At 49.4% G+C, this 16,846-nt stretch overlaps 3 protein-coding genes across 4 annotated transcripts in view; 2 read left to right on the plus strand and 1 right to left on the minus strand.

The window, feature by feature from the left end:
* FAM217B (family with sequence similarity 217 member B) lies at nt 1–7,876 on the minus strand. 2 transcript variants are annotated; one of them, XM_041733246.1, is made up of 4 exons: nt 7,534–7,876; nt 5,863–5,974; nt 5,669–5,754; nt 1–4,250 (listed from the first exon to the last, which is right to left on the minus strand). In XM_041733246.1, the coding sequence occupies exon 4, from the start codon at nt 4,244–4,246 to the stop codon at nt 3,119–3,121; it is 1,128 nt and encodes a 375-aa protein (XP_041589180.1). In that variant the 5' UTR covers nt 4,247–4,250; nt 5,669–5,754; nt 5,863–5,974; nt 7,534–7,876; the 3' UTR covers nt 1–3,118. The 2 variants fall into 2 exon arrangements, with proteins under 2 accessions (XP_041589180.1, XP_041589181.1); XM_041733247.1 differs by lacking the exon at nt 7,534–7,876 and adding an exon at nt 6,961–7,063.
* PPP1R3D (protein phosphatase 1 regulatory subunit 3D) lies at nt 7,876–11,196 on the plus strand. The gene has a single exon (XM_041733248.1). The coding sequence runs from the start codon at nt 8,013–8,015 to the stop codon at nt 8,910–8,912; it is 900 nt and encodes a 299-aa protein (XP_041589182.1). The 5' UTR covers nt 7,876–8,012; the 3' UTR covers nt 8,913–11,196.
* A 1,258-nt stretch (nt 11,197–12,454) lies between these two features.
* The window catches only part of SYCP2 (synaptonemal complex protein 2), a 70,670-nt gene continuing 66,278 nt past the window's right edge, over nt 12,455–16,846 (plus strand). Inside the window, 1 exon segment of the mRNA XM_041733249.1 lies at nt 12,455–12,866. The gene's annotated coding sequence lies outside the window, so the exon portion shown is untranslated.

Here is a 16,846-nt window from a genome sequence, read left to right on the forward strand (position 1 = left end):
TTACACGTTATTGTTTTATTATGTACAAAACCAAGCATATAATCATTATAACAGCAAATAACAAACATGCTCGATTGGGTCAGGCCATCTTAAACGGACCTCTGTACATGCACATGAATAAATTATAAATACCGCTTCTCGGTTACCTTGAAACACATACGACCTAGAGTTTTCTATTTTTAACTATTCAAGTGAGCATAAAGAGGCGTTAGACAATATTTAAATCATGACGGTAGAGATTGTTCTGTCTCTCTGGGAACTAGCCTACTGGCTTACGAACCAGGACGAGCCTTCCTCCTTTCAGACCATAGCTGCCATGAGCCCAACGATGCCCCCAATCTTTATTGCCACAGGCACCCCCCTGCCCTGCCAGTGGATTACAAACCTTCGGCCAGTGTCATCAGTAAAGATTTGAGAAATACTCCCAAACTAAAGAACTGTAGCTAATACCGATAGGTTGTTGCAGTTTGTTTTTGTATGTTTTTACAGCTTCTGCTAACTGATTCTAAGCCTAAAGTAGTTCTTCTTAACTTTCTCTACACCTTTTTTTTTTTTTAACCTTGGATTATTTCAATTGGTTTAAACACAACATGTATGTAAACAACTCCCAGAAATGACAGGCACTTCTTTGAATACAGTGACACGTCCCCAGACTAGCAGGATGCTGGGTTGCTTAGACCTGACCAACCACAGGACGCCACGACTCCGCTTTCCGGCGCCGTCTGCGTGAAACTGGTGGGATTCTTGTCTGCAGCATTTAGAACATGAGGCTGAGTCAGGTGTGTGTATCGGAAATCATGGGATCGAGATTGTGCTTACGTTCTGCAGTGAACCCATGCTGTTCATCAGGAGCTCTGATCCAATCCCAAGAATACTGGTTAAAATAAACTATCAACCTGAGGCAAAAACGTGAACAAGCAAAGTCACTTTTTCAGGCTTTTAAAATTGTCTCAACATGTGACATGATAACCGTTCCCCAAATGAGGCAACTGACTTCGATTCAAAGAGCAAGGGACAAATATAACATCCGAGGCACCACCTCTAAATTCCTTAATCAGGGTGGCCTTCGGCTCAGACATACACAAGGCAAAGTGAGCATGTGACCCTCACCCTGCAGGACCTCCAAGACTACCCACACAGAGCATTCCTGGAGAAGGCAGCAATTTGGTGTAAACCCCATAGTATTAATAACAGGAGTATGCATATGGATATAATGTGCTTACGGAGATTTATCGGCCCTGAAATCTTATAAAGAGCTGCGTTACAAATCGTAGCAGAGGAAGCATCATGAATGAGCGGCAGTGCCAGCTGTGTAGAAAGGACTAGTGCGCCTGTGCTCACAAGCAGCAGCCCAGGTGAAGGACACATGGGGTGCCATGCAGCAACCACAGAGAGGTAAAGGAAGAGCAGTGCTACGTTTGCACACCACAATGCACACACCAAGTGTAAAAGTTACAGCGTAACTGAGAACGAGGGAAGTAAGGTCCACTAGATGCACATCTTTGTTCCTGTTAAAAGGTACAAGATCCTAGTGCAAGACCATGTTCTCTCCAGTAGGGTGGTGTGAAAGATAAAGAATATACAAAGGAATCTATGAAAATCTAGAAATACAGTCTTGGAAGAAAAGAAAACTGCCATAAAAATTTGTATGTGTTGTTTAACATACTATTAAGGTCAGATTTTTAAGAATGGGATCTTAATATTTAACTTGTGCCCATTATTTCATTAATAAATGCGTCTTGCCCTTGTGCTATTGACTTAGGTGACTTGGATGACATGAGCTGCTCTGTGAAGTCTGCAAGCTAGTATATATATATACTTTCAAATGAAAAGTGCTAAGTTTTTAATTTTCCCCAGAGGTAAAAAGAGAAAAAGAGAAACATCTATGTATGAAAACAAAGAGAATAATCATTTAAAGAGATAAAGTCAGCTGCAGTCATTAAAACATCCTGTTCATCCAGCAGTCAACCGAAGGGTTTACAGATATTTACAATTTCAACAGAAACCCCACAGTGCAACTAGAAGACCGAGCAGACCACGGGATGGGGTAAGGATGTTAAGAAGACACTCCCAACTCCATCTGGAAATGTGTCCTCACCCCTCTGCCCTGAAGCAAGGTGATAAAATCCTGTTCTTAAAACGGATTGTGCTGGCTACAAACAGCAGGACCCAGGTCCCAAAGCAGTAATGTGATTACTGTGACAGTCACAGTGCTTTCATGTGTATCTATCTGGTTTCAGGCCTTTCATGCACAAACTCTAAATGGTGGCTTTCCTGTCCACCTCTTCCAGAAGGCATACACGCCAGAAGCGCCAGGGTGCTAAAGGCTTCACTCCTGGCTCCCACCTACCAGTGAGGGTCCTGCTGAGACCTACTGCTTCCACCTGGACAAGTCTCTGCCCTACTTAACCTCAGTGAAGGGAATCCTGAAGGTGGACTTCACCACCACCTCTGAGTTTCATTAAAACACCTTGAGAACAAAACAAAATAAAACAACCCCCCCACCCCCGCCCTCCAAACCATGAAAGTATTAGACTCCATGGTCTGGAAAGAACAAGCAGCTTACTAATACTTTTGCTCTCAGGAGAGGCTCCCTACATTGAGGAAGAGCTAGACCCTCTCCTGGGCCTGAAATAGCACAACTTCTGCTTGGATAGTTTACGAGGAGGACACCAGGAACCGTACTTCATATGTTTCAGATTCCACACAGTTTAAGCCGGCCCGCATCACATTTTCCATGCAGGTGCTCTGCATGGAGTTGGGGGGGGGGGGGGCTGAACCCTGCTGCCGGCCTCAGGTGTGGGCTGGCTGCTGCTTCCAGGGTACACCTCTCCTTCCCTGTCATTTTATGTCTTTATATGGCACAGACCTGGGTTAAATTTTATCTAAAGGGCTCTCATTTACTTAAGACTGTCAATACCAAGAAAGGCTTATCGAAAGACACACTTCCTTGGAACTAAGCCTCGTCTGGCTGGGGCGAGGGTGGGGCTGCACCGATGGGATCTCAATCCACGACTGAGAGTAAAACGTCCTAAAATTCACAGTATTGTCCCTTTCGGAAAAGCTCTAACGTTCAAGGTGTCTGCATGTCTTTGCAGCTCATCGTTGTGTCGGGTTATTATTTGAGTTTATACGTGCTTGGCTTCGCTCCATTGGTTTTGGGTTTCTTCTCGCTGGAAGTGGTGGCAGGGGCGCAGGTGCTCGCAGCCCCCTTCTTCTTCAGCGCCGTGTGTGCCTGCGTTCTGGGGGCTGCGCGGGGGTCAGTGGGGTCTGCAGCGCTGGCCCCCCGCGGGGGAGCTCTGGGGCTGCTGGGGTCACCACGGTCACCGCAGGGCTCATGCCAGCCCTGCTGCAGCCTGGGGCTCTTACTCGCTTTCTTTGTCTGCTCCTCGGTCCTCGCCTCCAGGGCTGGCCTCTGAGAACTTGGCCTGCTGCCCCGCGCGTGGGGGGCTCTGGGGGGACGGTCAAAGGCGTAATAGGAAGGCCGTGCTTCTTCGTGGGACAGGTCCTTCCTCCGGGGTGCAGGTGGCTTGCCAGCCACGTCCTGGGGAAGCCTAGCTGCAGCGCTGGCCACCAGCTTGGCCCTGCCCGGGCTTTTCAGAGCCCCCGACGTGGCCCCGGGGCCCGTGGGAGGCCTGGCCCGGGCGCCCTTCCCCTTCTCGCCCTGCACCGTCTGCATCTGCAGCCACTCGAGCTGCACCAGCCTGTCGATGTACCTGGCGAGCAGCCCTGCGGCGCCGCCCCGAGCCGCAGGGCTGGGCTCGGTCCCCGGGGGCGCGGCCAGGTCGCGGAGGTCCCAGGAGCTGAACGGGGCGGGCAGGAAGTCCGCGTAGCCGTAGGCGGGCGGCGGGGCGGCCCAGGGCTCGGAGTCGGGGTCCAGGCCCGGCCCTGCGGCCTCGTCGATCTGCTCCGCGCGCAGCTGCAGCTCCGGGGGCGCGCGCGCGGCGGGTGGCATGGGCACCCGCTCCGAGTCCGACAGGTCGCTGGCGCTGTCCTCGTCCTCGGCCGCAGCCTCCTTCCTGACCTTCCTGCACTGCAGCTCCAGGAACAGCCGGTCCCCCGAGGGGGCGCCCCGCCGCCGGGGGCCCAGGGGGCTCCTTTCAGGGTCTCCTTGCAGGGAGCTGCTTTCCCGGGGTCCAACCTCGGGCGGCGGGGGGGACACGTGGGGCACTTGGGATGCACTCTGCCTTTTTCCTGAAGAATGTTTTGAACGTTGCACTTTAGTCCAAGGTGGGCCAGCATTCATGTTGCTGTGAGAAATAAAACTGTGATTCTTAGTTCATAGGACACAAAGCGGCCTGGTTGTGATTAGACAAACAAAGTGGCCTGTGCAGCAGCAGTCTGAGCTGGCCCTGGGATGGCCCACAGGGCCCGGGCAGGCGGGCGGCTCCTGCAGAGCATCAGGCCACAGCCGGCTCTAGCCAAGCATTGCGGGTCGCAGGTGCCAAAAGGAGATGTATGGATTCTGCGGGGTATCAGGTGGTACCACTTAAGAACAACACTGGCATCTTGTAAAGTGCTCATAGTTTTAGACCAGTCGTGGGTACTTTAAAAAAAAAAACATCAGTGTGGAGAAAATCTGTCCTAAACTCTCAATCTGTTCTGCTAATAAGGAACAGCGTTTAATGACACTAATGGCTGAAAAGCCAATGCTTTCTTCTTCAAGCCTACTTTCAAAGAAAAGTAAGCAAGATGCAAACTGCAAATTTTGTAGCACTTAATCACTGATTGGTGGTGATTCTGAGCCGTGTAAGATCTTAATATGGACGAGGGTAGCACAGACAACCTGCACCTCAAATCAAAAGCTTATTAGAGTACTTTCAAATAGGAAACGCATTTCAGGAAAACTGTGTTTAAACGGAGAGAGAGAAAAAAAATCATCTGGTGCCTTAAAACACAGTATGAATGAGAACATAGGATTACAGCTGAATGATGACTTCAGTGAGCGCTACTAGCAGAGCAACCGATTCGCCCCCAAGGTGACGTAGGCTGAGGCAGGACCTCATAACAGAGTTGAAAATACTTTCTTTTTTTGTGTATTTACCCAAAACATAGCATTTCACCAGGATTCATAATACTTCTCAGGAACACTAAATTGGGTAAAAGAAAATGGGTGGTAAACATGCTGTCTGGAAACATCAGAGGTTCACCTGTCCAGTGGTTTCTACCACAGTAAGCAATCATTTGAATACATGTTGTTTCTTAATAAATACGGAACATGTGGAAACGTGTGCTCAGTGTATGTTGAGGAAATGGATAAAGGAATTGTCGTTATTTGGAACCCATAACCAAACCTGTTATAACTTTTGTTGATTTTAGCTGTCAGTGCACATCAAGAAAAGTTGATTATCAGTATCCGTTTTATATATATATATATATATATATATATATATATATATATAAAGGGAAACAACCAAAGAATGGTGATTATGGGGCTTACCCAAAATTACAGACCCTGCTAACAGTGGCAGAATTATGACCTCTGGAATTTTTACTAACTAGTAGTGTTTAAAACCATTTTGCCCACTCATGTCTGCTGTTATATCATAAAAAATATAAATACGTATTTCTTATCCACAGACACTATTTTTTTCCCAGCCACACATATTCAGCTTGGAGAACTGATATAATGTGCCTTTTGCAAGACAAAGCAATCAAAATTATTTACCTGCTTTTCTGATGAGATTTATTCACCCTATTCCCTTTCTTGAAAAAATCAGATGGCTGATCATTTTCTAGGGTTTGATGGACTGTCTAAAAAAACAGACAGGGAGTAATAAATACCATGACAACACATACACACAAAGCAAACAAAACGGCAGAACAAATCTAAGTAAGATTTTCCCTCAAAATTTACATCACCTTTTCTGTAGTGCTTGAAATATTCTTGCTCAATCTGTTGGCAGATGATGACAGCTGGGGAAGTGACTTCTTTATTCCTCTTATATTTGGAAAGGAGTCCTCACCACCGGAACTAGAAGCAACAGAACACTGCCCGTAAGTATGGGTTGCAAATGGTCCTGCCACCAAGTACTGGGCTGGCTTCCACTTGTTTGTTTTGAAATACTTGCCTAGTATTAAAATGTTGGGGGGGGGGACCACCTCCTGTTTACAGGTTCACCTTGTTTTTTGAAACTTTCTCTCCTTATACACACACACACACACACACACACACAGTCTCCTTGGAAATAACACCTTCAGGAAACATGTGGAGCTAATTAATAATTAAGGTCGGGTATTACTCCAATCTCTGATGTCCACCCATTCATTCATTCAACAAGTAATTACAGGAGAGCCTTGAAAATGGCCAGGATTAGGCACATAACCCTCATGGAACTAGAATTCTATTGGGCAGGCTCCCCTTTAATTCTCCTGCCTTCAGGATCACATCAATCCACTCAAAGATCACCACTATAGTAATACAGATCATCATATAACAGCATCTCTGTGAAATTCAGTTGACTCGAATCAAGAATGCTGTCTTCCCTGAGTGGGTGGCCTACTAACAGGGCCCTGATTTGAAAGTGAATACTTTCTTCCATAATATCCTCTGCCTCTGCAAAATAGAAAAGCGGTGAGATAGAAGACCTTTTCTTTTCTTTTTTTTTTTTTCCCTTCCCCAAACTTGGCTGTATTCCTTTTCATCAGCGGGTATGCCTTTTCAGCCGGGGTACACAGGCTCTGACAATTCATGACCTACCACCATCTGCAAGCCTTGGTTCATTTTAGATGTAGAGAAGGTCCTTTACCAACCCTCCCTTGATAGTCTGGTGTTCCTTCTGCTTTGCCCTTCTGGACAGTATAAAGGAACCCTCTCTACACCACGCCAGGCCCCAAACTGCTGCCTGGAAATGGCACTTCCACCTTTTCCACTTCATTTCACCTGGCAGGCCTTTTACACCGCGAGCGGCAGCGCTTTCAGCGCCAAGTTACGGTGTGCAGCAGGAAACAAATGCTTACAGGGTCTCAGGATGCTAAGCCAGCTCGCGGTTTCCCTGACCGTGCAGGCTCCCACTGAGCAAAGCTGAAGGTCTGAGAGTCTGGCTACAGAAACGCTCCCTGGGCGCCAGGGCCCCAGTCGGGGCGGCGGCATTAATTCATCACCAGGCACTGACTCTCCGTCCCACGTCTTCCTCGGGAGGGGGGGGGGGGCTGGGCGCCCGGAGCGGGCTGCAGAGGCTGCAGCAGCAGCAGCAGCAGCAGCAGCAGCGGCAGCACCGCCCCCCTCCCCACCCCCCGGGGACCTGGCCCGCGGTCCGGCGGCAAAGCATTGTGGGTGGTGAGTGGTCAGGACGTGTGTCCTCCGGGCAGCGAGGCTCCCCCGGTCTGGCCGGGGCTCCAGGTTGCAGCGCGGACGTCCAAAGAGCTGGCGGGCTCCAGGCTTCACAGGAGCCGGGGACCGGCGCGCGCCCCCGCCCCCCCCCGCCCGGGGGCCCCGAGTCCGAGGGCCCGAAGCATGCATTCTCCTCGTCCTCGGCGGGTGCAATCGATAGGCGCGCGGCCCGGGCAGATGCACACGCAAATGGGTCAGACCTGTCCGGCGATCGCCGAGGACACGTGACGAGGCCGCCCGCCAGGCTTCCCGGCGCGGGGCGGGGAGGCCGGACGCGGGCGCGCTGCGGCAGGGCCGGGGCGGCGGCGGGGCGGGCGCGCGGCGTCACGGGGGGCGGGGCGCAGGCTCTCCGGGAAGCTGCGCCCCGACTTGCAGCCGTGTAAGTAAGGCGGCGGGCGGGGGGGCGGGGGGGCGGGGAGGCGGGAGGGGCGGCTCCGCCCGCGCAGCCTCGCCCCCCGGACCTCCGCGGAAGCCGAAGGGAGGCGCCCGCCCTGCGCTCCCCGGGCCGGGGACGGCGCGCGTGTCTGCAGCTGCGCTCCGGCTGCAAGGAGCGGAAGACCTGCGCGCGGACTCGGGGGGCGCGGGGCCGGGCCCGGGGGCTCCCCGCAGGCTGCGGGTGCGGCGGCCGCCGGGGACTGGGGAGCTCGGCGGGGACCCCGGGGTAGCGGGCGCGGGGGCCATGTCCGGAGGCCGGGGCTCGGCGGCCCTGCCCCCCGGCCCCGGGGCCCGGAAGCCCGCCCCGCGGAGCCTCAGCTGCGCCTCCGACCTGGACGGCGGCGCGGCCCCCGAGCCGCGGCCCTGCAGGCCCCCCGGGAGCCCGGGCCGCGCGCCGCCGCCGCCCCCGGCGCCGTCGGGCTGCGACCCCCGCCTGCGGCCCATCATCCTGCGGCGGGCGCGCTCGCTGCCCAGCTCGCCCGAGCGCCGCCAGAAGGCGGGGGGCGCGTCGGGGGCCGCGTGCAGGCCGGGCTGCAGCCGCCAGCTCCGCGTGCGCTTCGCCGACGCGCTGGGCCTGGAGCTGGCGCAGGTCAAGGTGTTCAACGCGGGCGAGGACCCGGCCGTGCCGCTGCACGTGTTGTCGCGCCTCGCCATCAACTCGGACCTGTGCTGCAGCAGCCAGGACCTGGAGTTCACCCTGCAGTGCCTGGTGCCCGACTTCCCGCCGCCCATCGAGGCCGCCGACTTTGCCGAGCGCCTGGCGCAGCGGCTCGTCTGCCTGGAGCGCGTCACCTGCTCGGACCTGGGCATCAGCGGCACAGTGCGCGTGCGCAACGTGGCCTTCGAGAAGCAGGTGGCGGTGCGCTACACCTTCTCGGACTGGCGCAGCGCGCACGAGGCGGTGGCCCGGTGGCGCGGGCCGGCGGGCGCGGGGGGCACAGAGGACGTCTTCGCCTTCGGCTTCCCGGTGCCGCCCTTCCTGCTGGCGCTCGGCTCCCGCGTGCACTTCGCGCTGCGCTACCGGGTGGCGGGCGCCGAGTATTGGGACAACAACCACGGCCGCGACTACAGCCTCACGTGCCGCAACCACGCGCTGCACATGCCTCGCGGGGAGTGCGAGGAGAGCTGGATCCACTTCATCTGAGGGCGTCTCTCGAGCCCAGCCGCGGGGGCCTCGTCGCTGGGCTCCCCCATCCTGGCGGTGACTGTCCCCCCCCCCCCCCCCCACGGCCTGGGCCTTCTGACTTCAGCTTCTGCTCCAAGGCCTCCAGGCTGTGGCCCTTTCCATCATCTACTTGAAACATCTGTGTCCCTAGGTCTAAAGAGTAGCCTCAGGTGGCCAGAAGGCCATGGTATAATGCGCTGGGGGAGGGTGCTGGGTGGGCGGAGGATGCATGGCGGTGTTGGCCCCTCTGGAGAGGGCCTAGGCGGGGTGGGTGGGTGGGTTGGTTGGTTGGTTGGTTGATTGGTTTTTTGGAAAGACGCATCCTCCTGCTACCAAAGCCTGTGACTTTTGCATGTGTCCTGATTGGGTCTTTGTAAATGTAGCTGTTATTTATTGCCATTGTGGTGTTGGAACATTTTACCGTTGTTGGATGCTTTCTCTCAGGAACAGTCTGGATTTAACGAGCTAGAATATAAGTCAGGCTTGTGTGTTTGTGCCCATCGTAAACAGAATGTACGGTGTGACTCCCATCACCGTCCCTTGAGGCATTTCTGCCCTGGGACAAGGAAAACCTGAGACTAGGTTTGCTTGCCAATGTCTGTAGACTTCGAACAGTGGGAAACTATTAATAGGCAAGAAATGTATGCCTCATCACTCATCACACAGCCATTCCTGGGAGTTCAGGCTGCCCTGCTTATTAGGCCGTGTGTCTTCTACACCAACAGCCGAGGAAGGTGGGGAAAAAGCTAGACTTTGAAAACTACCAAAACAGTCCCTTCTCTTGCACTCTCTTCTCTTACTTCCTGTGCTCTCCTTCTTTGTGTTTGGTAATTAATGTATCTGCATGTTATCAGGCCATTCTGTTTAGGTTTGAGGCTACCTAAACATTTTGAGGAATCCTGCCTTAAGTTATTTCAATTTTCAGACAACTCTATAGAAAAATGTCAGGCAGCAATGCTCTTTGCAGTTACCTTTTTTGATGACTAAGGTGACTCTTATGTCTGCTTAAGGGTCAGGATATTTCAGAAGTCAGGTTATCAAGTGGAACTGGCAGGTGTTTTCATCAATAGCTGGAGCCCTGGAAAGAAAAATCACCAATATTTATACTTTTTAATAGTTTTAAATTGTTTTTATATACACCCAGTTTTATCAGCTACCTGCCAACTTTATTCTTTGTGCCTTCAGATAGAGTTTCTAATATTGTCTGGACTTTTCCCCCCAGTTTTTAAAATGTTAAATGCTTTTCTTTATTTTTTTTTATTTTTTTATTTTTAATCTCCAACCAAGAAGTCAAGGCCTTTGTCCCCTGCCGGATGCCACGATGACTTAAAACTCCCAGCAAGGCGCTGATGACTTCTTTTGGTGCTGAGTGGTGGTCTGGCAGCAGGTGCTAGCACTGCGGTATGGAAAACCCATCCGGAATGAATAAGGCCTTCAACTTGTGACTCTTAGTTCTGATAACAGTTGAAACCAGTGTGATTAATTTGTGATCACTGTCACCAGTGAATTAACTCTGGATTTTTGAGCACTTAATAACATTTGTCAAATCAGTATGTCAAAGATACGCTTTACCTTTTAACCAATTTGTTTTTATAATTGCAACGTCTGTGTTTGTAAAATTCCAAGAAGAGGAATGACTTTCTTTGGTACTTTTTTATAGTAAGAACACTGAATTTTGATTTAAAGTATTGTGATTCAGTTGAACCTTTGGCTATTAGCACTGTGCACTACATTGACATGCAAGACAGAGTGGAAGCCTGGTTCCATTTCCTGCTGTTTCATAAACTGTCCAATTAGGTCAGCAAGCCTGAAAGAGCCTTGGCTGTTGTGTCCTTGGCCCCAGCCCAGAGTGCAAGACAATTGTCCAGAGCATTCAGGTATAAGAGTTAGAGCTGCCAAATGTATTGTTGTGTAAAGGCATGTAAAGAATCTTGCCCTTGTGAAAGTCACTTGTCAAAAAGGTTCTGGTCATGGAATATACAGTAAATGTTTTATCTTCAATATTAAGAGAACCTCAACGTGCCTTTTTAAAAAAAATCAACATTTAAAAATTTAAGAACTTAAATATACCTGCCTAGTTGATAAAGAAGTTGATAAAGTTCAGCTTAAGGAGAGCTTTCAGATCCTAAAATGCCTATATTGCTTAGCTGTTAAAATTTTGCAGTGGATTGTGCAATTGTGGGGGTTGTCTCCCCAAACATATTTTAAGGTCATTTAAGATGATTTTACTAAAGCCTAAGTATTAAAGTATGTGGATAAATTATCATCTGAGGTGTGTCTTTGTTGTGGTCTAATTCTAGAAATAAGACTTAAGAAACTTCTTGTTTAAATCATTGCAAAAAAAAAAAAAATCATTGCAGACATGAGTCTTATTCTTCCCAAAACACTCTCAAATTTAGTGCCTTTGCCAAAAAAGGAAAACTGTAGGACTCAGCTTTAGCATCACAGTTGTGTTATGTCTTTGAGAAACTGAAATGCAATCTTTTATGCCAGGTCAGTGTTAACATCTGACAAAAAGCTCTAAGGGAACATGGGGTATGGGATGGTGATTCCACTTCTCTCAATGCTTGCTGGATGCTGTGTAAGGAGTGATGAATGTGGATTGAGCCCCTCACCCAGTACGAAGCCTGGCACGCAGGGGGAGGAAATTAACGTTGATTTACGTTTATTGCGCACTCATTCTTGCTTGCTCACAGTGATACGTACTGCATGTGGTTGATTTCATTTAACTCTGAAAATTACCCAGTAGATAATATCTCTATCAGCTGATGAGACTGATGCTCAGAGAGGCTTAGTAATTCTTCTAAAGACCCACAGCCGGTAAGCAGCAGAGTCAGCATTGAAACCTGTACCAAAGTCCACATGCTCCGCCCTGTGACAGGATGTGCTTGTTAACTTTAATTGGAAGTCCAATTAGGATTGATTGATAAAGCTTTTCCATCTAACACCATACTCTAAAACCCTATTTAAAAACAATTAAAAAATAAATAAAAACAATTCAAATAAGATGATCTGCTTTTATCCTCCATGTGGTGGTTTACTAACCCATCCCCATGCTTTCCAGACACATGAAACAGTAAAGATTATCATTTTTCTTCTCTACTAAAAAGCGGCAAGATGAGACGAGTTCAGGGCGCTTGTCCACTGTATCCGTTTCTGAATTGCTTCATATTTTAGACCACAGACATTTCCACTGATCTTGTTATTTAAACTGATACTTTAAATGGAAATGCTCTAAAAAGTCTGGGCCTATCCTGATGATGCTGCATGGCCGCAGCCTAATGTCCCCCAGGAGTCTGGGGTTTAGCTAATTAGGGCGGGAGGCACCCGCCCCCCCCCCCGCCCCCTGCTTCTAGGGAACCCGGGTTGGGGCGTGGCCTCGAAGGGGCGTGGCCTCGAAGGGGCGTGGCCGGGCAGCAGTGGGCGGGGCCAGGGCTCAGTGGGGACTGGCCTCATCCGGTTCGCAGTCCTCGCAGGTTCTCCCAGTGACCCGGGTCTCTGCGGCCTCGCCCAGCCGCCGCCCTCCAGGGTGCCCTTGGGCAGGCCAGGGGACTCCCGTGCCCTTCGGCGCCCTGCAGAGAGGCAAGTCGGGGCAGCCGGGCGCGTCCGCGCCGCGGGAGGGCCGTGCAGGGCCCCGCGGGGATGCCTGGGCCTCCTCTGGGGCCCCGCCCCGGGCCACGCCCACCGCGGCGCCCCTGGCTCCAGCCTCGGGAGACCCCTGCGCGGCCGCCGCGTGCGAGGGGCGGAGCCTGGCCCGCGGGCTGCGCTGATTGGACGTCGTTCCCACCGCACGCGGCGCTGATTGGGCGGACGCTTCCCGCCCCCTGTCAGCCGTCTGAGGAGCCGTGGCGGAGCCGAGGCCAGAGGCGCTACGCGAGGCGGGTCGTGACGGCGGCTCCTGGGGCCCGGCGCGGAGGCCTCTTCCGGCCCCAGGTGGGGCCGGGCGTCGAGGCTGCCCTCCCTGACGGTGGGGCTGCGGGGCTGTGGCCTCCGGCTGCGACGGGCGGGCAGACGGACGGATGCCCCCCCCCTCCGCCCCCGACGGTTGAGCGGAGCCGTTGTGGAGAGGCCTGGGCGGCGCGGAGGCGGGGCTGAGGGGCCGACTCGGGCGGGCGGGCCGGGCGGGCCTCGAGCCATCTCGGGGGTGCGGGGCCGGTTCCGGCCTCAGGGGAGGCCACTGTGGCGGGCGGTGGGTGGGCTCGAGCGGCAGGCCGGGGGCGGGGCGGGGCGGGCCGGGGCAGGCTCCGGCGGCCAGAGAGGAGGTTCCGGCCCCGCCCCCGCCGCCCGCGATTGGCTGGGACTCGGGGTGGGCGGGGCTTGCGGCGCTCCCACCTGCTCCTGCGCCCGCGGGTCCGGATTCCGCTGCGCTGGGCCGGCTGCCCCCCCCCCCGCCCGGGACCGCGGGTGGGAAGGAGGGAGGGCAGCGCGTGTGAATGCGAGTTGTGGGTGCAGGGGTGGAGGGGGCCCTGTGCTGGTCCGCTGGGCTCCGGGGTCGGGGGGGCGGGGGTGCACCTGACATCTGCCATGGGTGCAGGGGTGGAGGGGGCCCTATGCTGGTCCGCTTGCAGAGGTCGGGGAGGGGGCGGGGGGTGCATCTGCTGGCTGCCTGGTCCTTCGCTCAATTGTGGACGACTGTGCCGCTTTGTCTCCTTCTGCACTTGCGTGACCCGTTCAGTGAAGGGTGCCAACTTTCTGGTTCTTTGGGAGCCAGTGTGCACCCAGCCTTGGGAGGGAGGGAGGAGTCACTGGGTGGTCTAGTTTTCCTGACTTTCAGTCGGCCTGTGTGCCTGATAGTTTTCCTTTTCCTCAGCCGACTTCTTGCAGGACGGTTGTCTGGGAACAGCTGATCAGCTTTCTTTGTGCCTCTTGGCCATAAGTGATTCTGTGCAGTATTTCATGTCTTCGGAAATTACCTTGTTAAATCCAAATTCACTTTATTTTAGTTGTGAAGACAGAAAAGCATCAGGACGTAGGGGTACTTGCCCCCCGCAGTCGCTGTTCCTAGGAAGACAGTACACACTGGTGTCCCTAAAATATGTGTTAAGTGTTTAAACTTTTTAGTCGAGTTTTCAAATTGTGAAATAATATGAGTCTTTAGCTTTACAAATATACCTTCATTGCAGTATGGTGTAGGCCAGTATGTGTAGAACTGTTTTCATGACTGAATATTGTCAGAATATCAAAGAATTGAATTCACTTGTGATATTTATGATTGGGGAATTTCGGATAAGTAATAAAATATCTGCCTATAAAGTCAGAAATTAGTATATGTTCCATAATTTTAGATAAATCAGCAAATGTATTACAATCAAGACTTTTACGTTTGTGTTCTATTGGCAGTATGATTTAAAGATTAAAACAATATGTAATTGTATTTTTAATCTACTAATTTGAGTATATTTTCATAAAAAATGTGAAATAGTATAAAAATATTTTTCCTTTAGGGGCACCTGGGTGGCTCAGTCAGTCCATCTAGTGTTCTAGATCCCAGGGTCATGAGTTCAAGCCCGGAATTGGGCTCCAAGCTGGATATGGAGCCTACTTTAAAAAAAAAATTTTCCCCTTAAAATTTTTATAATATTAAATATTCTCCTAAGATTAAGATAAAATAGTTATTAATGAACATTAATCTTAAATAAAATTATTTCAATAATAAACTATTTTAAATAAAATTTATTAAATAATTTTATAAAAATAAACTTAGTCACCATTCTAGTGTTTACTTGACCTCTGCCATTATAGAATCCATACTGTGTCCATGCTGTTTATGTCTAGATTTACATGTGTACAAGTCAAAGAATACTGTGAATTGCTTAGAACTATAAAATGTTCCTCAGTCACCATGTGCAATTGTTGCTAATGCTGTGCACTAGGTTTCTAGTGCAGAACTACAAGTTGGAATGCAAAGAAAAGGAAGAGGACAATAGGCACTGTTAGGAAGCAGTTGTTCATTATGCAAGAAGCAACTATATTTTTGCTCTGCAAGAGGAAGGATTTGACAGTGAATTAATGTCTTTTTTCATACCTGAGTACTTAGGTTTCTCAAATGCTATTTCCATTCTAAAGCATAGAGAAAATGTCAGTCAGTATTGGCACAACCTGGAACCTTCTTAGCATTGTTTTGGCCTCCTCTTCCCCTTAAACTTTTTTTTTTTTTTTCAAAGATTTATGTATTCTATAGAGAGAGCCAGAGCCAGCCAGCCAGATGGGGGGAGGGGGCAAAGGGAGAGAATCTCCAAGCTGACTCCCTGATGAGCATGGAGCCTAAAGGGGATCTTGATCCAGCAACTTATGAGATCGGATGTGAGCTGAAATTGAAATCAAGGGCCAGTTGCCCAGCTGACTCAGCCACCCAGGTGCCCTGACTTTTTTTTTTTTTTAATAGAAGTTTTCTAACATCTACAAAATAAACAGAATAGCATAATTAACTGAAGTCCCCTTTTCTCTGAAAGTTGTGAGTTACAAGAATGAATGTATTTGGTCATGATTATAGGACTTGCCGGTGGTGGATTCTGAGTTAATAAAGATTCCTGTGTGCTCCTTAATAAAATTGTGTGTGTTTGTGTGTGTGTAGGAGAGATAATAGTTTATTTTTGTGAATATGGGAAATAGAAGTCTAATTTTTTTCATATACTGAGTCAATTTTCCTAATACTGTTTATCAACTAGTTTACCTTTTTCCCTCTGATTTATAAAATTCTATGTATACATGAACTTACAATATATATTTGGGTATGCATTTGGATTCTCTTCTGTTTTATCAGTCCATTTATTTCCTGTTTTTAACACTGTAGTAATTGTGACTTTGTAATATATTTTAATATTAAATGGGATTATTCTTTCCCTTTTTACTTTATTTTAATATTTAAATTTTAGTATAATTAATGTACAGAATTATATTAGTTTTAGATATATAATATAGGGATTCAGTAGTTCTATAAATTACTCAGTGCTTATCACATTAAGTGTAACCTTAATCCATTTCACCTCACCTATCTCCCCCACTCTCCTTCCCTCTGGTAACCAACAGTTCTCTATATTTGTCTGTTTTTTGTTTGATTTTTTTCTTTGTTTATTTCTTAAATTCCACATATGATTGAAATCATATGGTATTTGTCTTTCTCTGGCTGAATTATTTTGCTTAGCATTATACTCTAGATCCCTCCATGTTGTTGCAAATGGCAAGAATGCATTTTATGGCTAATATATATATATATATATATATACACACACACACACACATACACATATGCACTATATAGTCAGCCATAAAAAAGAATAATAATATATAATATACATATAAATGTATATACATTTATTTATATTATATACATTTATATATACATACACCACATCTTCTGTGTCCATCTGTTGATGGACACTTGAGCTGTTTCCATAATTTGGCTACTGTAAATAATGCTGCAGTAAACATAGGGGTGGGTATATCTTTTCAAATTTGTGTTTTTGTATTCTTTGGGTAAATACCCAGCAATATAATTACAGGATCAAATGGTGGTTCTATTTTTACTTTTTTGAGAAACCTCTGTACAGAGTAGCTGCACAAGTTGGCATTCCCACCGCAGTGTACAAACTTCCTTTATCTCCAGATCCTCACCAACACTTGTTTCTTGTGTTGTTGATTTTCACCATTTTAACAGCTGTGAGGTAATATCTCCTTGTGGTTTTGATTTGTATTTCCCTGATGATGAGTTGAGTATCATTTCATGTGTCTATTGGCCATCTGTATGTCTTCTTTGGAGAAATGTCTGTTTACTACACTTTTTGCTCATTTTTAAATTGGATTTTTTTTGGTGTTGTATAAGCTCTTTGTGTATTTTGGATACTAATCCTTTATCAGATATATCATTTATAAATATCTTCCCCCATTCAGTAGGTTGCCTTTGTTTTTTGTTT

Source organism: Vulpes lagopus, chromosome 18, assembly GCF_018345385.1.
Source record: "Vulpes lagopus strain Blue_001 chromosome 18, ASM1834538v1, whole genome shotgun sequence".
NCBI lineage: Eukaryota > Metazoa > Chordata > Mammalia > Carnivora > Canidae > Vulpes > Vulpes lagopus.

Excerpts from the sequence above, each read along its gene's own strand:
- FAM217B (XM_041733246.1), bottom strand. The coding sequence starts at position 4,246 with ATGAATGCTGGCCCACCTTGGACTAAAGTGCAACGTTCAAAACATTCT.
- PPP1R3D (XM_041733248.1), top strand. The coding sequence starts at position 8,013 with ATGTCCGGAGGCCGGGGCTCGGCGGCCCTGCCCCCCGGCCCCGGGGCC.